A 25,189-nucleotide genomic window follows, 5' to 3' on the forward strand; every position below is an offset into this window, starting at 1 on the left:
GCCGGTTAATAAGTCATATGTGGCACGCAAGTGCTCTCGTTATCGCACGACCGAGATGGTGATAAGACTATCAACGCAGAAGTACGCCCGGCCTGTAATCACGCGTTGTGTCTGACTGCCTTCGACTTACTCATTTGCATGCACACTGCAATGATGCTTTTCAAGGACACAGCTGGGTTGCCCCCCCACCCCCCCCCCCCTCTCGCACGTCTTGATAGTTGTGCTTGACTAAACGCACCCTCGGGCTTAGTGGTCAGTGTGTTGTGTAACCGTATGATTGAAACATTTGAGGTGCTTAGATGTGCAACTTTGTCTCATGAACCAGCCGAAAGGAGACCCCCCCCCTCCACCCCCTACAGTTCATGGGTCTAGTACCCCACCATGTTATATTCATTCATTCATCTTCCGAGCCGCTCGATCCTCACTAGGGTCGCGGGGGGTGCTGGAGCCTATCCCAGCTGTCTTCGGGCAGTCGGCGGGGGACACCCTGAATCGGTTGCCAGCCAATCGCAGGGCACACAGAAACGAACAACCATTCGCACTCACACTCACACCTAGGGACAATTTAGAGTGTTCAATCAGCCTGCCACGCATGTTTTTGGAATGTGGGAGGAAACCGGAGCACCCGGAGAAAACCCACGCAGGCCCGGGGAGAACATGCAAACTCCACACAGGGAGGCCGGAGCTGGAATCGAACCCGGTACCTCTGCACTGTGAAGCCGACGTGCTAACCACTGGACTACCGGGCCGCCACCATGTTATATGTGGTTCGCTTTTCTCAAATTCACCTATTTACATATTTTTCCTGTGGAACGCTATCCCCATATTTTTTTTTTGGGGGGGGGGGCTCCTTCTGAAATGCCCTAAAATGTCACAAAGGGCGCGAGAGGCCTTTCTCATTGGAAAGTCGTACATTGGTGTGAAGGAACACCGTTGCCGTGATACAGCAGATCTCGACTGAGAGACGAGATTTGTACGTCAGGCCTAACGAAGCTCGTGCGGTCAGGAAAGTCTTTTTGCCGCATGTCCAGGAACATACGCGCGCATCAGTGGAATTGATTTAACTTGTCATTTCACACGTAATCAGTGGCCAGGCACTTCCTGGGACCCATTTGCATCCAATCAATTAAAAAGTCATTTTCCCCATAGACTGTCCCCCTCGAAGCCGCTCGGCAGCTGTTAACCCCTTTGAAATGTGCATTTCCGCCACTTCTCATCCCAGAGTGGAATTGCCGCGATCACAAGCGATCATTTCTCAGACGTAATTATTTGGGCCGTGATGGTGATGTGGTGTTCGTTGAGTGCTCGTTGCCTGAAAACTACTAGGGGTTAAAAATAACACGGTATGAGTGACTGCAGTTATTGCGAGTGGCGGTTTCGGACAAACGCCAAGGCTGTGAAATGAGTCAAAACGTGCAATGTTTTTTTTTCCTTCAGGAGGCGCTAGACCTTCGTACAGACTTCCGAGCGCGGAGGCCAAGTGTCACACCCAGACGTTGTTTATTGAAATGATTACAATAGTCAGGTTGGATGTCATTTAGTGGCTGATAAAGGGCACGAATTGAGCAAGTAAATATCAACTATTGAGCTCTTTGGGAACGCTTACCCACTCCGCCTCTGTGTGGAATCCCCCCTTGAGCTGCCACCTTTTCATGATGTGCCCATCAAATGGACATGACCTCCCCCCCCCCATTTTTCTTCTGTTTCACCCCTGCGAGTCTAACCAGGATATCACCACCCACTACCCCGCTATTTAAACATGTGTATTACCCGGTGTCGGTTCACTGAAGCGTTTATGCCGCTTTGTCCTCATGACTGACTTGCTCCCTGTGCACGCGCTCTTATTTTTTTTTTTGAAATATATTTTTCTAGTGTGATGTACCAACCTCGCCCTCTCTTCCGCTTTGATATGCAGATGCGCGTCATATCCCGCAGCCTTCGACTTCCACTTTTTGTCTCTTTCTCATATCAGCAGAGGGACCTTTAGCAACGCAAGGTGAAATATTAGATGATGCAGATGAATCCTACGACTATTACATAGTCATAGCCTCTTAAGTACAGCACTGTATTATAAAAAAAGGAAAAAAAATAGAGAGGGAAAAAAAACGGGCATACATTTTTGTCTCAAATTGATCTCTGTAGACGTCTTGCGAGCAGGCCCCGGGAATGAATTTTTTGCATTTGCGGAATTACAAAATATTACCATTTCTCGCGCATGGCGTATTCCGGGGGAGGTGCGATAAAGTTGCACGTGTTAATGTAAATGTTCCGGTTGAGAGCAATTCCATTACTCTTGAACGCAATAAGACTTGCAATGTGACAATTATGCCGAGCGAACGTAGGCGGTATCTGTAGCCGCCATTTTATAACGTATTTTCTGCTAATAAAACACCGTGTTTGGGTGTTGTCTCGCTCAATAAATTGTCGAAAGGCCACTGTGGGTACATCGAAGCGCGTTTTGCATTTCTGTACAATCGACGGGGGCATATAATGTCGTCATATAATGTGGGCGCGTCACTTCTACGGATTTCATATCATAAACGAGAACAAACGATTTGAAATCGACCTCACCATTGCCAATATGACAAAAAACGCGGTTATCGTGAGCGGCGCCTTTCCAGACAAAGTTCAAGCCTCCGACGCTCGCACCCAAGGTTAAAATTTCCCGTTCCAAAAATCAATATGCTGCAAACCCCGCAGCCAGTCGTCGTACATCATCGCGGAACCCTTGTCGAGCGCTTTCCAGAGCCGTAATCATTTTGTCAATATCTCACACGTGACGACGTGTTGGTGTCAAAGAGCAAGTGACTGGTGGAAAGAGATGTTTGCTTCTGACGCGATGGTAGTCCCTCTCAAATGCACACATTTGTGCGGAAATTTGAATGATATTTGCTTTTCATTGAAAAGATGTGGCCGTCCTTTTCTTTTTGGCAAAAGATTTTACAGTCCAAGCTGATTACAGTCCAAGACTGACAATTGCTGGGCATATACATCATCCAATCAATCACTCACACTCAACGTTCACACCTAAGGACAATTTAGAGCGGGGGTGTCCAAACTTTTTGCCAAGGGGGCCAGATTTTATGTGGTAAAATGTCGGGGGGCCGACCTTGGCTGACATTCTTTACATTGAACAACAATATTGTTCAACAAATTTTAGTAAGCCAGTCTGTTTCACATTTCCATTTTTATTTTAATTTCAACAATCTTAAGAATTTCTTTTGGTTCATTTGAAACAGGTATATCACATGCAACTGCTTATTCACTTGACTTTTTCTTAAACAGACGTCTCCTGAGTGCAAATTGATTGATTTGAAACATAAAATGTATCACCATGACTTTTCAATAGTCACAAAACCTTTGACTCGAACAACAGGTTAATGAACAAGCAATACACATAACCACAACTGCAAGTTTCATTTGAAATATGACATATCAGTCAATATAAACACGGAGTGATGTCTTGTTAACTCGTGAGTGATGCCCTCTAGTGTCTAAATGCTATTACTCATTTAGTGAATGCTATTACTCATTTAGCCACTAGAGGGATGCAGTACTCTATGAAACATCACTCACCAGTCTACGAGACCTCAGTCAATGCAACACGTGTTACATTACGCCCAACCTGCGGGCCAGACGGCACTGATTTTATGACGGGGGCCGAGGGCCGGATGAAATTCGACCGCGGGCCGGATTTGGCCCCCGGGCCGGACTTTGGACATGCCTGATTTAGAGTCTTACTTTAGGGCCCGCATTTCTGGAATCCCAAAACATGATTTGACTTAGTCCAGAACCTGACAGGAAGAAGGCCAAAGTCCGGATTGGACCCGACCTTAGAACTGCAAGGCAGATGTGCTAACCAGTTAGCTACCGAGAGGCAAGACAAGAGAATTTTTTGTTGTTGTTGTTTTTTTAACTGTATGAGAGCGCCCCTCAATGGACGACGGTGATTTCAAGGCTGTGTCGGCTTCTGGTAGGGGGTGGCTTGCTGGACTGCCTGTCCTTGCGTGATTTTGTGTTTGTTCCCGAGGCGTCTGTTAACTGGTCAACAGCTCGTACGAGGCGAGGCAGCGCCTAAAGCAACCCTGCCTTAATAACAGCTGTTGGCAAAGAGGCTTACCGCAAACTCGCAGCCAGCTTCACCGCGGGGAAAAAGAAGGCGCTGATAAGAGTGTAGTCGAAAATGAAACAGCAATTTAAAATAAAACTCTGACAAGTTGAAGAAACTATTTCAGAAGGCAAAGAGAATATTTGGAAGGGGGGTTACAGGCCTAAATTTATATCCAGCAACTCTTGTACCGGAGAAGTGTTTTTAGACAACATCTTGACACGCGGGCAGCCCAGTGATCGAGTGGTTAGCGCATCGGCCTCACAGTGCAGAGGTGCAGGGTTTGATTCTGGCCTTCCTGTGTGGAGTTTGCATGTTCTCCCCGGGCCTGCGTGGGTTTTCTCCGGGTGCTCCGGTTTCCTCCCACGTTCCAAAAAAAACATGCATGGCAGGCTGATTGAACACTCTAAATTGTCCCGACGTGTGAGTGTGGATGGTTGTTCGTTTCTGTGTGCCCTGCGATTGGCTGGCAACCGATTCAGGGTGTCCCCCCGCCTACTGCCCGAAGACAGCTGGGATAGGCTCCAGTACCCCCCCGCGACCCTGGTTAGTATAAAGCGGTTCAGTAAATGGATGCATGGAAGGATCTTGACACGCTGGTGACCTTTGACCCAAAGGTCAAGCATTTTGTTCCAATTGTTATTGCAAGTTAATCGTCTTCACGTTGTGACAGCACAGCAAAAAGTTGATTATAAAGAAATCGTTGCGTGCCAGAAACGCTCATCTTTGCGACCCGAGATCTTTATTGATGCCAAATGTTACAGTGACAGACCCTGATTTGACCACTCCGGCCCGTTTCGGCTATAGATTTTCCTTCCAGTGGCACCTGAGCTGCCATTTTCAAGTCGTTTTGCGCACTTTCACTGTCTTGCCGAGCATTCCCTCGTTGTAAATAACACCATCCCCAAAAAAGCCACGATTGGGCCCGTTGGAGACGGTGCACGGCGAAAATCACCTTGCGGGAGCTGTCAGTGGAGTCAGCGACGGACCACAGGGTGACAAATGAGAATATTCAGCATAAGGCATCAAAGCGTCCACATTTGATGGAGTTGCCTCACAGGAGGTAGCTAACAATGCTTGGCATTGATAGATGCCTTCAGCCGCCTGCTCGCTTTTAATGAAAGAAAAAAAAAAAAGCCCTGTGAGGAGTCGTTTTTTGGACTTGGGCGAAAAAAGTGGGAATTAGAAGCGAGATGGTTTTAGTATTGATTAATGAACTCCCCGGCGAGGCGGTGAACTTCGCAGTGGCTGTGTTTGTAATTTCACTTCCCCCTCCGGTCTGCTATCTGTCTCTGTCCTTTCATCCTACTTTTCCAACATTTACCTTTCATACATTATTCATCATGTTTGGGGTTTTTTTTCTTTTCTTTCTTCCTTCTCACTTTCAGCCAACTCTATGAAGTTGGCGGCATTTAGTATTCATCCACCTTGCGAAATGGCAAATGACATTTTTTTTTTTGCGATTGGATCGCGGCAGGTCGTTTGACATTGACTGACAGGTTGACAGATCACACAATGACAGCTAATTGTACCTTAATGTGTCTCATGTCTATTCCTAATTACTCATTGATAGAACAGATTGGCCTCACAACAACGTCTGGTGGATGATGGGAGGGGGGAAGGAAGTTTCCGGATGGATTTTAATGCACATCAAGTTGTAAATGAGTAATGAGATATTGGTTTCACTAATGAAACAACTAATTGTTATTATTAGCGCCCAAGCACTAAGTGGTGCAAAGGCTCTCTGGGAATCATTGCCCATTTGTATTTTTCTGACAAATCCATTGCCTTGTGACGGCCTCAGCAGGGGCCCCAAATCACCAACCTCACTCTGAAGCGTGCCCCCTGATAAGTAAACCCTTTCAGGGGTCACTACACTTCTCCTCCACGTCGAGAGGAGCCAGATGAGGTGGCTCGGGAGTTTGATTAGGATGCCTCCTGGACGCCTCCCTGGTGAGGTTTTCCGGGCACGTCCCGCTGGCAGGAGGCCCCGGGGACGACCAGGGACACGCTGGAGAGACTTATGTCTGTCAAGACAGTGTGTCCTTAAAAGTCCTTAAAATGTCCTTAAAAGCGAGGAAAAACTACCGACGCATTCCCCACGAATTACAAGCTGTCAGCGACGTAAACGCCAATCCCTTCGCTGGTTGCAATTGCACTGAAACAGAAACTAAACTGCTACGTCTGCCTGCTCAGGGGAAGCAGATTTGATATGCTTACTGTCCAGGCGAAAGATGGATTTCTACTTCCTGTGATTTTTTTTTCCTTCGCAATTTAAACATGACGGAGCAAAATGTTAAAAGAAAAAAAAAGTCCCCCAATTAGCTGCACAGCTATCTGCCTCTCCGCTCTCTTCCTCACTCTGCATTAGGAAGCGGCAATCTCTATGGTAATGCTGTAGCTCATTTCCACGCTGTGCAAAAAAAATGGGAGGCGGCTGACAATGTGGAAGCATAAAGAAGGCGTATTTACATTGCGTTCCACTTGTTTGTACAACTCGGGGGATGAATGTGATTCGCTGTGTACTAGTGTCATCTTGGAAATGTAAAAGAAAGAAAACAGTCATTTGCATTGGCGCACCAAATCCCAATTAAAGAAGCCTTGCATTGAAATTCAGCCAGTGATGTCACAGGGTGGCCGCTAAGCACGGCGTTTGTTTGAATGAAACTATTCAACTCACTCTTCGCTCAACTTTTCACTTAGGACTGGAAAGTAGTAACATTCAGTGTACCGGTTATGTTATATTTTGTACATGTTTATTTGAACATTTCTCTGGAATCTGAAACCCCACACAATTTAGTTTGGTCAGCATGATATTTCCACATTTTAAAATGATCAAAGTTCTGTGAATATGAAAAAAAAAAAAACTTTCACTGCTGTTTTTTTGCGTATTTGTTCCCTTTCCTTTTTGTTGTTTGCCTTTCTTTGACTCACCAGCAAATTATGCCATTCATTGTTAAATCCAGACAGCGAGGCAGCCGCAGAAATTGCTGGCATGCTGTGCCACGGCTCTTTTGCACATTGTATTTATTTCATTTTTCTATGCTATTGGATGACTGGGGAGAGACGATTATGAGATGGCTGATGACTTCTTTAGGCCGGGGACATGCGCAAGCACAATTATGATAATCTCTTCGGAGCTTGCGCGTCTACCGCTTATCTTTTAAAAACGATCAAATCCTTGGAAGAATGGGGATTGTTTTCACGTCGCGGGGAAGATGGAGCAAGATATGGCGCATCTGGAGACAACGTTTGCCTTAGGCTGCATTTACACTGCGGGTTTTTGTACCCATTTACGAATTTGAGACACTATCAGATTTCCGTTTTTTTTTTTTTTTTTTACTCTCCAGTGACCCATATCCAATAGCCTTACTGGTTTAGAGCATTCAGTCGATCGACCATGCTTGTTTTTGGAATGTGGGAGGAAACAGGACTACCCGGAGAGAAAAAACACACAATCACAAGGGGAATATGCAAACTCTGCACCGGAGGGTTGGTCGTTAATATTTGTCAACTGCGGGCTTTGCAACTTTTCTGTGATTAAGGGCTCTACAAAGAAATATGACTTTCCTTGGCATTTGACATTGACATTGAACAAGGAAGAACATCTTTATTGGTGTTAAACATAAAATACGAGAGTAAAATGGTGATAAGCATATTACTTGATTCAAGTCAACATTTTGACCGTTGGGACTGAAGGTGTTGAAGTTTTGGCTAGCAACAGTGTATGATTTTTCATATTTCTTGTAGCCTACCTTCTGCCATCTAATGGTAGAGCATTTAATTGTGTGTGTGGTGGGGGGGGTGTTCAGGGGTGTTATTGATATAATGTCTGAAAGAACAGCTACTATTTGAGTTGGTAGTAGTCACATTGGAGTCAGCGTTTGCATAGAAGTGGCCTCCGAGCAACATATTGTTGTATCGGCAACTTGATAGTGAAGTATGTTTGTTTGTTTGTTTAGTCCCAGAGCAATGGCAGCCCTCTGACAAACATCCAGACAGCTGATCAAATGACGCCGCAGGGCTTGCTCTACTTCAGCCAATGCTCACTACAGCCCTCTGACCTGAGCGGCACTGCCATCTAGTGGCGGCTAGAGCACACTTCAAAAACACTTACGAGATTCCAGAGGCCCGTCGCCCCCGCCGCCGCCACCACCACCACCACCAACGGTCCTTCTGAGAAATGTGCTTTGTCCACGTTTGGATTCACTGTTTGTGGTACTCTTTGTGGTAAAAGTGGCCACCATCTGGCCACTTTCCGACTCCCTAGCAAGAGCCTTTTCTTACCTTCTTGGCAGGGAGTCTCAAAGTGTGTCGTCTTTCCCACCTCGGTTGGAAGCATCATTATTTCTTTCCCCCCCTCCCTAACTCCTGCTCTCTGATCCCGTTAGTATTGGTGTTCTCTGAACACATTGCAGTTGGATGCAGAACAGTCCCTCCTAATCAAAAAGCAAGACCGCGCTGCAGTCTTATGTAAAAAGCTGATTTCTCTTCTTGAAAGCTTTTGATGCAGCGAAAGAGTGACCTCTAGTGGATTAATATTTTTTCCCACAGCACCGTTGTCACGCTACTTTTTTTACGGTGTAAAAATGCATTCATTACATACACGACAAATCTATCTCATAAATCATACACTGCTATCATTATTATCATGTGAAGGTTATTTTTGTGTCTTTTTTTTTTGTCAGTATGTCCACTATCAACAGATCCAGATTCCTCTTTCTTCTTCCTTTTAACCATTTAATATCCCAAGCTAAATGCTACATGAACCAGTGTTCACGCCGTTACGTCGAAATCAAATGTTGTGGCTTCATTAGCAGCCGAGACACTTGACAATGAGTTCTTTGTGGCGCACCATGCTCAACATTTGTATTCAGTACTCGGCTACTGTGGGAAGGGATTAAGGGAGTCTCGGAAAGTGCTTGCCACACATGGATTCTGAATCATTTACAGTGTTGGCATTGTGGAGCAGAACCATTCATTGCCTGGAGATGCAGCTGTCATCGAAATGCCCGCAGGCGAGCGGACCTGTTGGTGTTGAACACTATTAAGAAGCAGCAATAATTAAATGAAGCCTGGAGACGGCACGCAGTGCGATGCGGCTGTGGACAATATGGTGCAAACTATCGTGACACTCCATCAGAAGAAGAATGGCTGTTGATAGCAGCTTGCGTCATGCGTTTGTAAACTCCGCACGCCAGCTTATCCGTGTCGGGATTGGAGACAGAAATGCTGGAAATGTAATTTGTGCTATCTGGACTCGACGGTCATTCGTCTGGTCGGTTTCATCGAGTACTACAGACTGACCTTATGTTTTGTACCAGATGGAAGCAGTTCCCTGCGGTCGGGGCAGGAAGCCCAGCGTGCAATGTACACACATACGTTATGATCCTGAAGTCTTTGAGTCAATCATGACTAGGTGGTGGTGGGTGAGGTGCGCAAAGCTTGGTGCTTGGAGAAGGCAATGAAAGAGGTTGAAAAAATTGACACCGCCAAGAGTCAATCACAGTCCCCCGGAGTCTCCACGGCGGCACACATTCTCATCTCCCGCGCTCGCTTCCATAAAAGTGGAGTATTATGGGGAATGGTTTGCTGCCGCTACAACGGCCGCGCGCTCGGGCTCCAACAATGCAGCGCGACAACTCGTCTTTTTGTTGGGGAGATGGAAGCGAGCTGACTTCATTAGGCCATAAAAAGCCCAAAGCGGTTTATCCATTGCACAAAAGCGAAACGTACAACGGCAAACAATCGCACACACAATCACTGGCGACAGTTTCTTTTTTTGAAAGAGACTCTCATACGTTCACGCCCCCCCCCACCCGACCCCCTTTTCCCCACTAGCCTGCGCCAGTTACAACAACAACAACATTGCAGAGCTGCTATAATTGATTTAGTAGTAGATTTCTTTAGTTCAAGGTTTCTTCCTTCAAGTGAGGTTATCGCCCCCCCCCCCCCCCCCCCAACCCCTTGCCTTTCCCAAAGCTCCACTTTGGAGTGAATTTGTGCGCAGCGCAGGTTAATGAGGGTTAATCTTTCCTTTTCCTCCCTGCAGAGATAACAACTTTGTGAAGGACTTCCCCCAGCTAGCCGATGGCCTCATGGTTCTCCCCCTGCCAGTGGAGGAACAATGCAGAGGCGTGTTGTCCGAACCGCTGCCAAACTTGGATCTCCTCACAGGTGAGTGTTTGTTTGGGGGTGTGCAAGGTCTGCAAACAGGGATTAAAAAATATATATATATAATAATGGCGGCCTGGTAGTCCAGTGGTTAGCACGTTGGCTTCACAGTGCAGAGGTACCGGGTTCGATTCCAGCTCCGGCCTCCCTGTGTGGAGTTTGCATGTTCTCCCCGGGGGCCTGCGTGGGTTTTCTCCGGGTGCTCCGGTCTCCTCCCACATTCCAAAAACATGCGTGACAGGCTGATTGGACGCTCTAAATTGTCCCTAGGTGTGAGTGTGAGCGTGGATGGTTGTTCGTTCCTGTGTGCGCTGCGATTGGCTGGCAACCGATTCAGGGTGTCCCCCGCCTACTGCCCAAAGACAGCTGGGATGGGCTCCAGCACCCCCCGCGACCCTAGTGAGGATCAAGCGGTACGGAAGATGAATGAATAATAATAATAATATGTCCATCTCTATTCGAGCCACCTGAAAAATCTCACATCCTATCTTGCGCACCATTTTCAGGCGACGCCAAGTTCAACGAGGCCGCAGGCTACCCGATGGTTCAGCAGTGGCGAGTGCGGAGCAATCTGTACAAAGTCAAGCTCAGTTCCATCACTCTGGCTTCAGGTCAGCCCAAGAAGCGTTTACCGCCGCTCAAGAAGAGCATTTTGTTCAATCACGATTACCAGGCACTCTTTTAACTCGGAGTATCAACTCCTTTTTCCTTGTTAACTGCGATGAACCTTTCATTTCTCACGTTCTTGACCCATTAGGTTTCGCCAAGGTTCTCAAGACGCTGTCAGGCGAGAGCACGCGCGAGGAGTTGCTGGCTTTCCTGGCGCAATACGGCAGCCACTACGTGTCAGAGGCGCTGTACGGCTCCGAGCTCAGCTGCAGCATCTACTTCCCCAGCAAGAAGGCCCAACAGCAGCTCTGGCTCCAGTATCAAAAAGGTGAGACGAAATAAAGACACAAAGCACTGCGGGAAACGTTGAGGAGGAACTACATAGTTTGTAAGGCGCTGTATTGTTGTTTTTTTTTTTTCCGTCTGTAGCTTATTTTAGTGCTTACGTGACAATGCGGCGAAAAAATACTCGCCCTTAATTTTTCCCCATTTCAAAGATAATCAAACAAATGTAAATATCAGACAAAGCTAACCTATTTTTTTTATTTATGCAAAGCTCCCCGGAGAAGAAAAAAATGCAAAAAAAAATATTTTGACAATGTTTAAAGCTAGGCGGCCCGGTAGCCCAGTGGTTAGCACGTCGGCTTCACAGTGCAGAGGTGCCGGGTTCGATTCCAGCTCCGGCCTCCCTGTGTGGAGTTTGCATGTTCTCCCCGGGCCTGCGTGGGTTTTCTCCGGGTGCTCCGGTTTCCTCTCACGTTCCAAAAACATGCGTGGCAGGCTGATTGAACACTCTAAATTGTCCCTAGGTGTGAGTGCGAATGGTTGTTTGTTTCTGTGTGCCCTGCGATTGGCTGGCAACCGATTCAGGGTGTCCCCCGCCTACTGCCCGAAGACAGCTGGGATCGGCTCCAGCACCCCCCGCGACCCTAGTGAGGATCAAGCGGCTCGGAAGATGAATGAATGAAAAATGTTCAAAGCTATGTTTGATTCCAAAACGTTTATTGCACTCAAGAATCAACAATTCAAACACAGACCGGACCACAACAAGATTATTATTATTTTTTTCTGTCCATGTGTTCAACACATTGGAAAATTCACATGCTCCAGAGCACCTGAGAGACATGGGGGAGGCGGTGGGGGCAATTCAGTTCAAGGACCTAACGCACATGTTTTCACAATTGCAGGTTGAAATGTTGCGAAATTAAAATGTGATTGATGTTCAGTACAGTTGCACGCTGGCAGTTAATTATAAACTTTAAATGAATGTATTTGTCCCACACTGGGGAAATTTACAGTCTACAGCAGCAAGATTGTGGGTAGAAAGACTTTTCTAACTAACGACGGTAGTGACCCCATGAATAGTAATGGCAAACATTTACAAAACACACACACACACGGGGGCATGTATGTGGAGATTTTCATCTCCTCAACGCTTAACTGTCTAGATGTGTATGGAGCAATTTAAGTGCAGTCATCCTTAAGGCTTGAACAAGGTGCTCCTAAGAACACAACCTGGGCTGGAAGGTGCATATTACGTATTTCAGGCATATTTCCTACAATAAGATCTAGGTTTTGCTGCTCCCCACAAAATTAAAAAAAAAAAAAAGACAACGAGAATGCCATATACGCTAGCACGTGTTTTTTAGGGAGTGCCACAATTCGCTAACCTACCACAAAAAAAAATTATATTCATTTTTATTATCATCGTGGTTGTAGTTTGCCACTGTGTACAACTGCACCTAATTTAAGCCGAGCTGCTTGCAATATTTGGATAATTGGGACTACAACCACAACAATAAACACATTGTTCAATTAGTAACCCATGCAGGCTAGTCTTCAGTTTTGATGATGCAATGACATCTGTGCATTGAGAGTCATCTTTGTGTAGTGCAGTGGTTCTTAACCAGGGTGCGATGGAACCCTGGGGGGGGTTGGTGAATCGATCTCTGTGGTTTGACAGAGCATCGAACATACAATTTAAACAAAAAAAAAAAACGTAGACTTATGTCATAAGCATAAGCTAAGCATTTTTTTTCCTGGTATTTGGAAGTCCATTTTGACATTTTACAGCCTCACTTCTATCACTCTTTGATTCGGATGAATGAAAAGTACACACGGTAAACAACTACATAACATTTACTTTTTTTTTTTACAGTAAAATTTTTTTGCCAGCACTTGACAAGGCCGGTCCGAACAAAACCTCAATGACAAATGTAATATTCCACAACCCCCCCCCCCCCCACACACACACACACACAGCAAACGAGCCACAGAGTATGTAACAGAATACTTGGTGCATGCTCCCTGAATTGTACAGAATTGCAGTTTCCCAAAGCCGTTGACTTATGAGCTAACTGCACAGAGAACTTTAAAGCTGTCAACATGCGATTAAAAGAGTTTGCCCAACAATAAGGTGCTTCATAGGCTCCAAGCCCCACAGATTTACACGATTCCATGATTCTCTTTCCTCTTCACGTATTGCAAACCAGTTTGAGGGAGAAACTTGCTTGTACGAGACAGCCTGTGCCTTACTCACAAAAGACGGCTAGCCAAGTTTAATTCACACTCGACCTTGAAATATAAAGCTTATTGCATCCAATAATACGAGCGCCAGCTTGGCGGTATTACTTTGAGGTGACAATTGTCAATTCCATTGGCTAAAAACAAAAGATCTCGATGCTTGCTTTCGCGCTCGGTGCGGTTCACGGCTCTAGGAGGTGGACGAGTGCCTTCTTTGAATATACGTGTAGACTTTGACACAGTGGTCCCAGCAGTCCAGCACCAAGAGTTGCCCTTTAGGGGTGGTGGCCACGCCCACTGGGCAATTTAGTCCCTCCTGGATGAGAACTTGAAACCCTCCTTCTTTGGGAAACTGCAAGATCTCCTTCCTGCCGCTATCCGTCACCAGCAGATCCCCGTTGGCGTCGACGCACATGCCGGTGATGCAGCAGAAGTCCTCCGACTCGGAGAAAAAATGGCTGAGCTGCTTGCCCAGTTGGCCGTCGGCGCCCACCGAGCCGATGGAGAAGCCCCCTTCCAGGTGGGGCTCGTCGTGGCGTTTCTCAAAGTTGAGCGCCAGGCCCTGGGTGAAGTAGACGACGCCGGCGGCGTCGCACGTCACAAACTTGGGCCGCACGGCCGAGCACAGCCGGCTGTAGCTCACCACGCCGAGGTTGCGGTCCACGGCGAGGCACCACAGCTTGCCGCCCTCCACGTCCGACACCACAAACTGGCCCGAGGGCGTCGCCGTAATGCCCCAGGGCTTGATGAGCTGGTTCTTGTGGCAGGCCACGCACTGCCCGTCCATGGCGTACACTTTGACCGAGTTGTCGTAGTTGTCGGTGATGCCGATCAGGCCCTGCGGCGTCACGGCGATGCACAAGGGCATGAGGTTGGGCAGCTCGGCGCCCAGGAAGCTCAGGACAAAGTTGTCGATGCCGCCGGCGTTGCGGCGGATTTCACGCTGGAAACCTTTGCGGTTGAAGATTTGGATGCGGTAGTTGCCGCGGTCCGCCACGAGGACCTCGCCTTGCTGGCTCACGCAGATGCTCACCGGTAGATTGAAAGAACCGGGAAGAGCTCCCTTGCAGCCCATCTTCTTCACAAACTGGCACATGGGGGGGCCCGCGCACGCCCCTCCCTGCGATTCCCCCCCTGCGTCCATCGACTTGGATTTAAAAGTGCACGGTGAGCTACTTGGAGCGTCATCCACTGCCGCGACCATGTCGACGTCTCGGTAAAGATCCATGGGAGGCCCCTTTGCTCCGCCCGCAGCCCCGTCTCGACCCTCCACGTCGCCCTTGGGCGCAACGTCCAAAGCGCAATCCAAATCGTCGGTATTGGCCGTGTACGCGCTTGTGGTCAGTTGCGCCACCTCGACCGGCTTGGAGGGTTCCGTCGGGATCAACTGCGGCTCGTGCAGCTGAAACGCGGCCGGCAAGTCGCTCCGGAGGTTGAGCTCCTCGTCCTCACAGCCGGCTCCGTCGTCGTCCCTGAGCAAGCTGATGTCGCTCTGCCTCACCCGCATGGTCAGATAGTCGCAGCACGAGACCACCTTCACCTCCGCAATGTTCAGGAGGTACGTCTGCTCTTCAAGGGCCCGCCCGTTAAGCTTTTGTACCTCCGCCATCGAGGCAGTAAATGTCCTTCGAGAGCGGCTCAGCTCCTCTTGAAGTTGCAGCTCGGCCGCCGTGTAATCCTGCTGCACCGCTCTGTACTTTGCTTTGAGCGATTTGGTAATGTTCTCAAGAGCCATCTTTCGCTTCTGGATTTCGCCCATGACGTCGCGTAAGGCCGACAGTTTGGCGCCCAGTTCTTTCCGACGTTGCTCGGCGGCCATCCGAATAGGCTGAACGGAATGGCCGCGGTGTCGGTGGCCCTCTCCTTTACAGAGCTCGCAAAGGACGGCGGCGCACTCGCGGCAGTAGTGTCGCGGCAGGCGGCTGCAGCAGGACCCGCACATTAGGATGGCGGCGGCGGCGGAGGCTCCGCCCGACGTCGTGCAGTCCAGGATCTTGAGCACCGTGAGATTGTCGGCCAGCTGCGAGATGTTGCTCATGCGCGAGACCTTGCTGCAGAAGGGGCAGCGCACACCGTTGATGGTGTTGGCCAACAACCTCTCCAGGCAATGGCGGCACACGGTGTGACCGCACTGGAGGAGTTTGGGTCTCATTTGGTCCTCGTTGAAGGTCTCCAAGCAGATGGGACATTCAAGGACCTCTCTCATTAGATCTGGGTCAAGCGGGTAGGATGCTGCTGCCATCGGGGCTTTTTGCCTGAAAAGAAAACATCAGAGTGACATGAAGCGTGTTGCTGGAACATTGGTTAAACTTGGCAGTCCTAGCTCAATTAGTTGATCCAAAGAATTGAATACGGTTCTGGGTGCTGGAGACTCCTCTTCCACCCACCGCTCACGTGGTGCTTTCGAACAAAAAAACTATGACAAGAAAGTGACCGTTGACCACGAGAGAGGGAGAGAGATGCAGGTTGCAAGAGAAAGAGGCCATTGCATAATTACCACGTTACTGCACTGTTGTGCTATTTGGATGCTACAGCTTTGTGTTTGCTTTCAAAACTTAGCTTGTAGCAGACGTGTGCACATTTTCAGCATGACGTCTCTGATCCACTGGAGAAAGGACACTTTGATCCTCTCCTCTTTCATCTAGAACTGCTTCAGACAACAAAGTGTATGCAGAAAATTGGTGAAGATTGAACGATTGTCTGTGTCCTATGTGTTGTCTTGTGTTATTTCTGTTATTTTGACTTCAAAATGGCGCGAGAGTGGCTGCCTTTCCAGCAGCTCCTATATTTTGTTGTTCTACTTCTTACTTTCATAACTTTGCTGCTGTGAATTGTGAATTTCTCCATTGTGAGACTAATAAAGGTTTTCTTCTTCTTCTATTTAATAATTCAGAGGCATCATCTTCTCTAAAGCACAAGTATAAACATCCAGATATGACTGCAGTAGAATGAATAGAAAATGTATATCATGTTGAATGGTGGCTTTGAAAGGGTGCAAACGTTGTGCTCACACGTCAAAGCTAATTATTGAGCAGCCTTCATAATATTTGGCTAATAACATGACAGGCCACACGAGCGAAGCGTCCCCCCCGAGAACAATCGGCACTAATTCCTTGGAGAAAATGGCGATTTTTTTTTAATGAGTGCACACTCGAAATGTGCTGTCTTAACATGGCACTGTGAAAATAAATTACCTTTGTTTGCTAGCTGGATGGTGGCAAGTAAAGATGTGCTGAGCCTGGCGTGCTTGCTTTCTGCTACTGCGTCCGCTGGAGAGACTGCAGTGTAGATTACGTCATTTACGCAAGAGTCCACGTTTACGAAAACTGCGTAAACTCAAACGTTTGTCCTGATTGGCTGCTGACGCGACACGGCGAGGTCAATGGCCGCCTTCGAGTGCGGAGAAAGTCCTGTTGTTATCGTTGTCTGATGCCTTACGTTGGATTTTATGTAGTTTTTCAGGGAAACAATGTTTTTTTTGCTGTATTATTAAATAAAATACCAACATCAAACAATAATAATACCTTTTTAATTCAACTCGTTTATTTCCTGAATTACAAGATTTTTTAAAAAAGCTTTATGTATGGTTATAATGTTAGTAATGCAAATAATAATAACACCAGCAATAATTAATGCTTTTCTGGCAGGTGGCAAGTAAATAGTGTCGATAGTCACGGTTTTTCTTATGAATTTAGTGAGACGGACGGATCGAGAAAGGGCTGAAATGATGTCATCGTTTTTTACTCGAGATGGTGATTGCAGAGAATCGCCACTAGGTGTCAGAATAAATCTTCAAACCGAAGGGCCTTTTTTGGTATGACTGTACTGCATTCCGTATCAGATTAACGAGAAAAAAAACACTTGGTAATACTTATTTTTCTTGGGTAAGGTTTGCTCTTTAACATGTTTGATTATTAGCCTAAATATTTCATGAAATAGTATGACTTAATTGGTATATTGGAAGTAAACTACATCTTAATTATTGTACAGAGAAAAATAGATTACAATTTGATTACATTATCCACAGTCTATATTTTTTCAACCAATGAATACTGTACTGTGTCTTTAATAGTACCCAACACACCCAAGCATTTAAATTATTAGCCATACCTCCCAACATCTGTGTTGCATTGCTATGGAACTTATTTGTCACCTTGTCTGTTGTTTCCCTGGGCAACGCAACCCCGGCCACCCACCGGAGTTGTGTCCCAGATGAGTAATTATACTGCAACCAACAACGACATTTTAATTCACAAACTGGTGCGAGATCAATGGCTGGAGAAATTGGCACCATTCTTCTTGTCTTTGTGCGTCTACCTGCACGTCTGCAGACAACTGTTGCATAAGACAAAAAAAAAACACATGGGTAGAGGAGCTTATGTGGGGGGAAAAGGGCAACATTTAGACAAAAGTAGAGGTGTGTCACCATCGTGTGGCATTCATAGGCAATAGTATGCCTTTTTTTTTTCTTGTACCGATACTTGTTCTTGTTTTCTCCTCCAGAGGCAACAGAGCAAGGGCTCAGTGGCGGCAGCGGGCGTCATGATCTCAAATCGGTGCCCTTTATTAGCTACCTGGCAGCGTTGCAGAAGAGCCAACTGCTGTCCGACGACGCGGTCAGTGGTGTGGACATCCGTTGCGAGGAAAAGGGCAGCTGCCCACTCAGCTGTCACCTGTGCCACCACCAGGCCGGGGCGGCGGGAGGCATGGTGGCGAGGGGGCGTGGCAGGGGCGGCGAGCCGCCCTCGCCCATCCCCGTCCTGTTGGACGTCAGCCGCGTGGTGCCTCTCTACAGCCTGGTCCAGGACAACGTCACCAAAGAGGTCAGACTCTTATAATATGCCATAGTATGGGTATTACATTAGATTTAAACTTCACTTTAGTTGGTTATTTTTGGTCCTGACAACACGATACGCCCATTTCCCTCACGCATAGCTCCCAAGCCAACTACTTCTGAACTGGGCGCTTGACGCCCCTTGCAAAACATCTTTCTTTCTTTCTTCATTCATTCATTTTATTAATGCCAACCACTTCGTTCGAGGTGTCATTAAGTGGTGCGCAGGTGCACATGCACGCTGAAAATAATTCACGTGCTCTTCAGTTTGGATTGTGTCAGTCCGCGTTTGTGAACCAAGCTTATTGCAGCTTAGCCGCCAGCGTGACTGCGGTCAGTCCAGCTGAGCCCCCCACTTAAAGGGGCTACACCACTGCTCGGACACCAACGAGGATCTTCATTTCTTCTGCTTTGCTACTGACTTCGTTTCCAAAGCTCCGGCCGAATAAACGTGAGTATGCACTCGTGCGCCGCATGCCCCTTGAATCTCCTATTCGTCTAGAACATTCTTGAAAACATTAAAAGCACAACAGCGTAATGGTCTCGTATTAACTGAGATGTTCAAATTTTGACTTAAAATTCATGATTACACTCTGGCGTCTAGTTAACATACCGGTACATGTCGGCCTCTTTTACTGCCACTTCTCCTCTCTCCTTCCCCTCCTCTCCTGCTTGGAGAGGGGGCTAGGCGACTGCGTCTGAAGATGTTGCTGAATGGATTTTTACACCGAACGACCTGGACAAGATGTTAGTTGACCAGGCCAGGGCCCGAGAATGGAATCACTTCCCCCCCAAGGCATCTATTCACGGCACTTCTTTTCATTATGGACTCTCGTGCATTTTTAGCTAACTTGTTTTAGGACCGTATTCTGTGATAAATGTGGCCCACTCCAGATCCAGTAGAGCTTTGTCATCCTGGAAAGGAGATCCCACCATCTCTGATCTTATGAAATCTTGTTATGATGCCGTTTTTTTTTTTTTCTGGATCACTGTAATACGTCACTAGTTGGAAAATTGGACTTCATTAGTTAATGTACTTTGTATTATTTATGCTCATCATTGTCAATGCATCTTGAAGCATTTAGGTGGGCCGTTTCAACCCATCGCCTCTAGGGGGCATTATATGGTAAATCTTGAGTAAATGGGCCCAGCTATACAGCGGGCATAAAAAAAGATGACATCATGGTTTTCTGTCTTTGTGAGCAAGTCACAGTCTGTGTGTGTGTGTGTGTGTGTGCGTGTGTGTGTGTTTACGTCTAAACAAGCCTTGGCCGCCATATGTAAGAAAGCATCAGCATAATAGCCAAATGTTTGGACCGTGGACGTCAATCACAGGAGATTGCGTTTACATAAGACAGAGGTACGTGTGGGGGAGGGGGGGTGCAGGTTATGATGATGTCATGTTGAAATTAGTTTACCCCGTTGTTTTGCTCAATTCTGCGTTCACCTTTGCTCTCACACGGTGCATGTCTCTGTCTGTACGCCGAGTATTTGCAACTCGGGCCTCTAAACACCTCACCTAACAACATCCGAAACAAACAAAACGGGGCATGCACGCGTATACAATAACAAAGCTATGCAAAGTGCGTGCCTCCCATAACAAACACCGCAGCCCCAAAGAAAAAGCGCAATCAATAGCAGACAAACCTGAGTGTGGGCCTCATCGATAACCAAACGTGAAATGGAGCAAAAATGTCTCCCATTCCCTCGTTTTCCTAACCCCGCCCCTCTTGCGTCTATAGCTACGGTCCTGTGGGGATATACAGAGTTAAATGTATGTGGAGGAGGAGGAGGTCTGGATTGCTCTTGTGAGGTAGCGCCGAGCAGGATTATTAGCTTCTTATTGATGTCATCGACCCCTAGGGAGGGAGGGAGGGGGGGAGTCCATCACTCAGCTTTTTTTTTTTTTTTTAACTTCCTTTTGCTTCTGTTCTTGGCCCTTGCAAGTGCAACTGCCGCTATAGCTTGAAAGGCACATTAAAAAAAAGTACGGTATAGCGTGTATTGAATGAAAGCACTCGAAAGGCACACGACTGCTCTTTCGGTATCTGCGTGTGGGTGTGTGTGTGTGAGCCCGTGCGCGTGTGTGTGTGTCTTTTACACACACACACCTTTGAGACTTCTTTCTACTTGGCTGCCTCGATCAGGAAAGACAGCTGCCATGTTGCAAAAGCTTCCTCCGTGATGAGCTTGTTCTTCTTTTATTTCATTATTTTCATTTTTGGGGCGGGACTGAAAAAAATAAATAAAAATAGATGATGATAAATACATGATTTAAAACCCTCAACAAAGCAGCACAAGCCATGCGGACAAATGATTTTAAATATGCAGCAGTAATTAAATATCATCTATGGTCACGAGCTATGGGTCGTGACCGAAAGAACGAGATCCCGGATACAAGCGGCCGAAATGAGTTTTCTCCGCAGGGTGTCCGGGCTCTCCCTTAGAGATAAGGTGAGAAGCTCGGTCATCCGGGAGGGGCTCCGAGTCGGGCCGCTTCTCCTCCACATCGAGAGGAGCCAGATGAGGTGGCTTGGGCATCTGATTCGGATGCCTCCTGAACGCCTCCCTGGTGAGGTGTTCCGGGCATGTCCCACCGGGAGGAGACCCAGAGGAAGACCCAGGACACGCTGGAGAGACTATGTCACCCAGCTGGCCTGGGAACGCCTCGGGATCCCCCGGGGAGAGCTGGAAGAAGTAGCTAGGGAGAGGGAAGTCTGGGCTTCCCTGCTAAAGCTGTTGCCCCCGCGACCCGGCCCCGGATAAGTGGTAGAAGATGGATGGATGGATGGATAATTAAATACTCAAGCCGAATGGAAGTCATGGGGGATGAATACTGTACATGTCGACTGATGCCGTCAAAATCCAGCAGCTTAGTTCCCACTTGGCAATTACTGCGTGAAGACGCGGGCACAGAACTAACTCCTCAAGCCGCCGCCATGAATGACTGACAAGCTGAGTGGCTAAATGCCCGCATGAACAGTAGTAAAATGGCAGACACGTCCGTCGTTAAAGTTTTACACCTCAGACAGGTGTAATAGCGAATAAAGCCGCCGCCGCCGCCGAAAGAGCAAAACAAGTCACGGCACAAGAGACGTTATGAAATTCCGACTGGACATTTTATTTGCCGCGACCCGTGTTGATGAAAGATGCTGTCGGTAGTGGCGCACAAGTACGCTGGCCAATTATTGTATGAACAGGAACTTGAGGGGCCAGTCAGGTGCGGTTCCTCCATATTGAAGGAAGGGCCTGAAGGGAGTCGCCGTGACATTCATTCATTCATTCATTTTCCGAGCCGCTTGATCCCCACTAGGGTCGCGGGGGGTGCTGGAGCCTATCCCAGCTGTCTTCGGGCAGTAGGCGGGGGACACCCTGAATCAGTTGCCAGCCAATCGCAGGGCACACAGAAACGAACAACCATTCGCACTCACACTCATACTCACACCTAGGGACAATTTAGAGTGTTCAATCAGCCTGCCACTTATGTTTTTGGAATGTGGGAGGAAACCGGAGCACCCGGAGAAAACCCACACAGGCCCGGGGAGAACATGCAAACTCCACACAGGGAGGCCGGAGCTGGAATCGAACCCAGTACCTCTGCACTGTGAAGCCGACGTGCTAACCACTGGACTACCGGGCCGCCGTGACAGAACCGAACAATCTATGGTGCTGCTACTAATGACTGACAAGTAGTCCGACCAATGATTGCATGAGCAGGAAGTGAAATGACAAGCCCACATGTCCAAGTGCTTTGTTTGATAAAGTCACATGGGATCAGCCATGAAACCCCTCCAGCCTCCCAAAAATATTTAAAAGACTAAATTCCGGAGTAATAAGAGCATCCTTTCAAACGTGTTCCCAGAACCGACGCGAAAACCATTCCCCCTTTTTTTTTTTTTTGCCTTCTTTGGCAGATGTTGCAGAGGGTAAAAAAAAATGTGGATTTTTATGGGGCAAAGCTGACGTTTTTCTGTCTGGAACAAGATGACGCTCCTGACTTGAAGTGCAAATGAAATACCATCTCAATTTCATGGTCATAAGACCCAGTTGGAAGACGCAGAAATGCGCGAGCCTCATCCACGCACACACAATGTGGAATTTGCTTTAAATACTTGGTAAGTTGATGATTGCTCTTGGAATACAACCTTCTGCTGCCCCTGATGCTCACCAGAGTTTTTGGTCATGGCTCCTCCGAGAAGCTCAATTGATGTCTGATGGATATGAAGAGCACCCCCCCCCCCACCCCTACCCCCGATTGGTTTTGACGTGCACTTTAAATTGTTTGATACTATAAAGTGAGTGGAATGATCTGGCAACATATTAAGGTTTTTTTGGGGGGGGGGGGGTTAAAAAAAGCCATATTTAACCACAGCATGACTCGTTTATAGATAATCATGTAGGTGAGGTTAAGGTGACCATTTTTTTCTGGTGTTTTCTCTCTTTTTTTTATTTTTTTTTATTTTTAGCACAGGTCACAGCTGATCTACTTTGCACTTCTGCGTAAACCGTATATAGAACATTAAACAAAAATGGGGTCAGGTGACGACACCCTCAGAAGTACAATCTGGCATTGAACCTTCTTTACGGTTTGCTCGAGCACGACATAAACTTATATGCTTGGTCGTCATTTTACGGGAGTTGATGAGAAAGGAAGACATTACGGTGATAGGCTCACTTCCTTGGCGATGCAGCGCTTGTGCTCTTAAGTTAATGATATCTCAAACCCGTCAGGATTATGCCGGGTCTTGACTGGAGCCGTTCTTGGAACGGCCATCTTGAATAACGGCATCATCACCTGCGGCATGCGCATAACTAAGCACCCTTGGGGATATTCGAGGAAAACGCCATGGTTAGTATTCGCTCGCCAGTAGCCCTGCTTTGCCGTGTTTTGAGTTACGGCGGGCGAAATGCTTTTGATCTGAGCGGCTAAGAAGGCGCTATATCTTGAAGCCGAGCCGCCGCCATGCTTGCGCACAACTGCTGTCATTCACGGGGGGCTAGTGTCAAAGAGGCACCGTCCAAATCCAGATACAAATCAACACCGATGCCTTTAATGTCGACAATTGGCTCTAAAGACACAAAAAGAGCCCACGTTGCCTCCTCGTAGATTTATTAAAATGCAGAGGTAGCCTGACATAAAGCAATTCCCAGAAAAGTGCTTGTTGCCGTTTGACAAGTACGACTGCAACCAGCCCAGCTCCAAGAAATGGTTTCAAATACACTCAAAAGAAGAATGATGTCTCACAAGGCTCTTTCTCTGTTGCTTACCTGCCAAGATACAAAAGTATGTACAGTATCATAATTTTTTGGGGGGAGGTTCCAGTTTTTAATCCTTTATTTTAGTTTACTCCGGATGAAAATCTCATGAACTTAGTTTCAGTAGACATTAAGGATGTATACACATTCGAAAAAAGTAACAACGGAGCAAAAGCGGTTGGTCAGCATGCTTGCTTACCTGCCAAGATACAAAAGTATGTACAGTATCTCAATTTTTTTGCGGGGGAGGTTCCAGTTTTTAATCCTTTATTTTAGTTTACTCCGGATGAAAATCTCATGAACTTAGTTTCAGCAGACATTAAGGATGTATACACATTCGAAAAAAGTAACAACGGAGCAAAAGCGGATGGTCAGCATGCTTGGAGTGCTTCTTTATGAAGCTATAGTGCCCCCTACAGAGCTGGAATGCAAATTACAATCCCTTTTTTTTTTTTTAAAGATCTATTTTGACGAGACCTCATCGGGACTGACCGATTGAAATCACCCCGTAAACACGCATGTCGGTACACACAACCCCCCCCCCCCCCCCCCCTCTCTTCATTCATTGGCAATCTCCTGCGTAGGCTGACTCTTTACCACCACCGGGGATCACTTTATAAATGAATACTGTGGGCCAGCTGGCCAGTGTTTTCTTGTATTAGCCGCTAAAGACGGACAGTAATGTGGTCAGTTTATAGCGGGCAAACTGATTAATACATTAAAGAGGTCACAGTGGCCTTCTTGTAAGTCACATCAGCCTTTGACGAAAACGAAAGGTCCAAAGAGCGTTTCGGTGCCAGCGAGTCTGCCGGAGGGGCTATACGTGACGTCAAGGCTCGGAATTTTGCAGCTGGAGTTGTTGCTGATGCTCAAGTATCATCATCAAGGCTTTGAAATGCAATTACTTCAACTCAATTCATTCCGATATTGATCGTCTTGAGAGATATTTGCCAAAAGGGAGAAACGGAGGGCCATCGACTGATGCTGAAAGCAAACGTGGACATCCAGAATGTACAGTCTGGGCCCTCTATAGTGTGCTGGGAAATGCATCTAGGGATAATCGATAAAGTTCAAGATATCACCCCTTTATCAAGCCGCGGCGACGGCACGTGCGCCTCCCTCGCTTCCACCGCATGCCGTGACTAACCCAAAACCTTACTTCTGTCATAACAGTATTAAATAGTAGAATAAGGGGGCGGTACGGCGGACAACCGGTGAGCACATCCGGCTCATAGCGCGGAGGTGCAGGGTTAGATTCCGGCTCCAGCCTTCCTGTGTGGAATTTACATGTTCTCCCCGTGCCTGTGTGGGTTTTCTCTGGGTACTCCACTTTCCTCCCGTGGCAGGTGAATGGAACATTGTCTCCGTTCGTTAGGGCGAAGGGTTGCGCGCCTGCGTGTGCCCTGCGATTGGCTGGCAACCAGTTCAGGGTGCCTGAAGTCAGCACGTGAGGATAATCGGATTAGAAATGGATAGTCGAATAGGAACAAAGGTGTGTGTGGCCCTTTATTAAATGTAATTCAATATGAAACTCACACATAACCCCCCCCCCCCAAAAAAAAAGCACCAATTACTGGATCTGTTCGAGTCACCGGCGCATAAGCCCTTGTAACCCTCTGGCTGGGAAAAAAAAAAGGAAGATCATTTGATTTACTGAATTGGAAAATTTACATGGGTTACACATA

The 25,189-nt window shown here is 47.3% G+C and overlaps 2 protein-coding genes and 2 long non-coding RNA genes across 10 annotated transcripts in view; 2 read left to right on the forward strand and 2 right to left on the reverse strand.

Annotated features, from left to right (window-relative positions):
• The window catches only part of LOC127590902 (uncharacterized), a 48,472-nt gene extending 47,720 nt beyond the window's left edge, over positions 1-752 (reverse strand). The window contains exon 1 of the long non-coding RNA XR_007959788.1: positions 705-752. This is a non-coding gene — a long non-coding RNA (uncharacterized LOC127590902). The remainder of the gene's footprint in view (positions 1-704) is intronic.
• Positions 1-25,189, forward strand: part of LOC127590903 (uncharacterized) — a 355,000-nt gene that overhangs the window by 264,934 nt on the left and 64,877 nt on the right. The gene's annotated exons all lie outside the window — the stretch shown is intronic.
• LOC127590863 (astrotactin-2-like) overlaps positions 1-25,189 on the forward strand; it is a 138,471-nt gene that overhangs the window by 82,204 nt on the left and 31,078 nt on the right. For 5 of the 7 annotated variants that reach the window (XM_052050371.1, XM_052050372.1, XM_052050370.1 and 2 more), the window contains exons 14-17: positions 10,161-10,285; positions 10,789-10,893; positions 11,040-11,219; positions 17,918-18,237. In XM_052050371.1, the coding sequence (XP_051906331.1) occupies positions 10,161-10,285; positions 10,789-10,893; positions 11,040-11,219; positions 17,918-18,237 (730 nt within the window). Of the gene's footprint in view, positions 1-10,160; positions 10,286-10,788; positions 10,894-11,039; positions 11,220-17,917; positions 18,238-18,559; positions 18,611-25,189 lie in introns of those variants that run through there. The other 2 variants (XM_052050373.1, XM_052050377.1) reach the window with 2 other exon arrangements.
• trim32 (tripartite motif containing 32) lies at positions 13,559-16,837 on the reverse strand. The gene is made up of 2 exons (XM_052050437.1): positions 16,609-16,837; positions 13,559-15,669 (listed from the first exon to the last, which is right to left on the reverse strand). The coding sequence occupies exon 2, from the start codon at positions 15,654-15,656 to the stop codon at positions 13,605-13,607; it is 2,052 nt and encodes a 683-aa protein (XP_051906397.1). The 5' UTR covers positions 15,657-15,669; positions 16,609-16,837; the 3' UTR covers positions 13,559-13,604.

This window comes from Hippocampus zosterae, chromosome 18, assembly GCF_025434085.1.
Source record: "Hippocampus zosterae strain Florida chromosome 18, ASM2543408v3, whole genome shotgun sequence".
Taxonomy (NCBI): Eukaryota; Metazoa; Chordata; class Actinopteri; order Syngnathiformes; family Syngnathidae; genus Hippocampus; species Hippocampus zosterae.